The following is a 2,404-nucleotide window of genomic DNA, read 5'->3' on the forward strand; positions in this document are numbered from 1 at the left end:
TAACATTATTATTTTAATTTATTTTTATTTCTTTTAACATTTACATTTTTAATTAGCGTTGACTAGTATATACAAAAGAAGATAAACAAATCATATTTGAAATAAAAATTTATTAACGTTCAAAACAATTCAAAAAGAAATAAGGTATAATGTAAAATAAATTACAATTTATAAGATAAATCTTTTAACAATTTGTACAATATGATGTGGAAAAACATGTTTTCTTTCTGAACCCTTTAGCTATAACACTATCTAAATAAAAATAGTTCACTGTACATAGCACGATATTCACGTATCAGTTGCTGAGATATGTCGGCAAAATAGAAAAGAAACACGTGCGTAGTTCATGCATATAAAGCGCTTACTCATGACTATATAAAATATTATGAAATGAAAATTTGCAATAGCAAAAAATTCATAATGGTCATTTACTCCAATTGCTGTTATGCAATCTGTAATAGTATGTACAATACAATATTTTTATTCAATAAGAAAATATAAATGTTATACTGAACAAAATTAGAGAACATAACAGAGGACATATATACATATACTTTTCATAGCTAAAGGGTTAGTATTCCTTATGATATAATTATATAAAAAAATTAACAAAAATACTTGAAGTAAAAACACATTATGAACATATTGATTTATGGATTTATTGTTAAATATATAAAGTGTTTTTAAAAAACAGGTTCAGGGTTTATAAGATAGAGAGTATTCGATATGTCAAATAGAAAAACTCAGTGAACATGAGTTGAAAAATTAGAAAACCATATAAGAATCAGAAACAATTTTCGATGTTGGTAAAATGAGTAACTGCCACATTTTGTCTACAATATATGAAACAAAAATAAACGCACATTTCATTTTGATGATATCCTTGATTGATTCTACGATAGATGTTCATTAACCATTTTTTACGCGGCTTGGCGAATGCTATCTATTCTATGAGTCTTGAACCCTTTTTTAAAACTACCTTGTATATTGATGAACTTTGGATTTTGGTGCAACTGTTAGTATTACTAACAGCTTTATCATTAATTTCTTTTTGTATAACTACGAGAAAATTATACCGTGTTTTAATAATAGGAAAGAAAATATATACATATCATATGTTTTGATTTAAAATTATAGTTGTACTTTTTTATATACTAACAATGTTAAAAATAATTGTAAACTGTAATTCAGTAAGGTTTTTCGTTTGCAAAAACAAACTATAAAAATTTTAAATCAGTTTATCACTCTTCTATTTTGCATTTTGATCACAGCAAGGAATGAAATTTAACATTGTAGTAAACCAAGGAATGTGTTATGAAAAAAAAATTATTTTGGAACATTTTAATCATAAATTAATAACAACAATTAGTTAACTACCTTTTTGGAATGCAAAAAGAATTCTTTAAAAAGTACATTAATCTTCTTGATATCTGAGGACTTTAGTAATAGTACGAGTTAAGGGAAAGCTTTCATTGAATTTACATGTGTCATTCCAATCATCAACATTCAAAGAAAATATCATTGCACCTCCAAAATTGTTTGCACGAATCCATACTGCCTAAAAAATACATAGAAAATAATTTTTTAGAACGTTTTTGCAACCTTGGTAGAGAAAAATATGAAACCCCAAATGTTTTTAAAGTCTTTCTTTATCTTTTTTTTGAAGGGGAACAAATTTGAGTTAGTGCTTTGAATAAGTTTTACTAAAAATGTTTCAATAATATAAATATATTTAGTTTCTCGATCTTCGTTAACATTATTGATACTTATGTTAGAATCCCCATTAAGTATTGAGTAATAAAAAAAAGTATATGTGCATACCTTATAATAAACACTTGTAATATCATCGTAAGAAATCCATTCTCTGTCTTTATAAGCATAAGGAACTTTGCTTTCTTCTTCAAAAACTGTTTTTGCACCATTCTGAAGGAACTCACAAATCGTAGGATAACAAACAAAACCCGCATGTCCCAATTTACCAAATCCATTTGCAGGAGCAAGTAAATCGTGATTTAACGGATTATCCAATTCGTAGGAATGACCATAGTTAGAAATCCCAATAATTAACTTTTCTCTTGGCATGCCTTTTGAAAGCCAATATTGGGCCGAAAAATTAACATTTAAAGTAGAAAGGTATCCAGATTCTGCAGCTCGTGGAAAAAGCGGTGCATTGAGTCCGGTTACTGGATAGTACCAAACATAAAAATGGTAGTCATACGACATCAAATTCACGAAATCTACGTACCTAAATAATGAAGAAATTTTATATATTTTGTATAAATGCTCATGAAAAATATAAGTAAACATATAATTTTAGTACTATTTAAACGAATGAAAATATTTTTTCTTCTTAATATAAGCTAGTATAGCAATTAAGATTATTACTGATTTACTATAAAGTACA

General features: G+C 26.5%; 1 protein-coding gene across 1 annotated transcript in view; it reads right to left on the reverse strand.

The window, feature by feature from the left end:
- Positions 1-1,414: 1,414 nt before the first annotated feature.
- Positions 1,415-2,404, reverse strand: part of LOC108576802 (acidic mammalian chitinase-like) — a 3,301-nt gene continuing 2,311 nt past the window's right edge. The window contains 2 exon segments of the mRNA XM_017939865.1: positions 1,415-1,558; positions 1,822-2,391. Of these exon segments, the coding sequence (XP_017795354.1) occupies positions 1,415-1,558; positions 1,822-2,391 (714 nt within the window).

The sequence above is a fragment of the Habropoda laboriosa genome, unplaced genomic scaffold, assembly GCF_001263275.1.
Source record: "Habropoda laboriosa isolate 0110345459 unplaced genomic scaffold, ASM126327v1 scaffold54, whole genome shotgun sequence".
NCBI classification, from domain to species: domain Eukaryota; kingdom Metazoa; phylum Arthropoda; class Insecta; order Hymenoptera; family Apidae; genus Habropoda; species Habropoda laboriosa.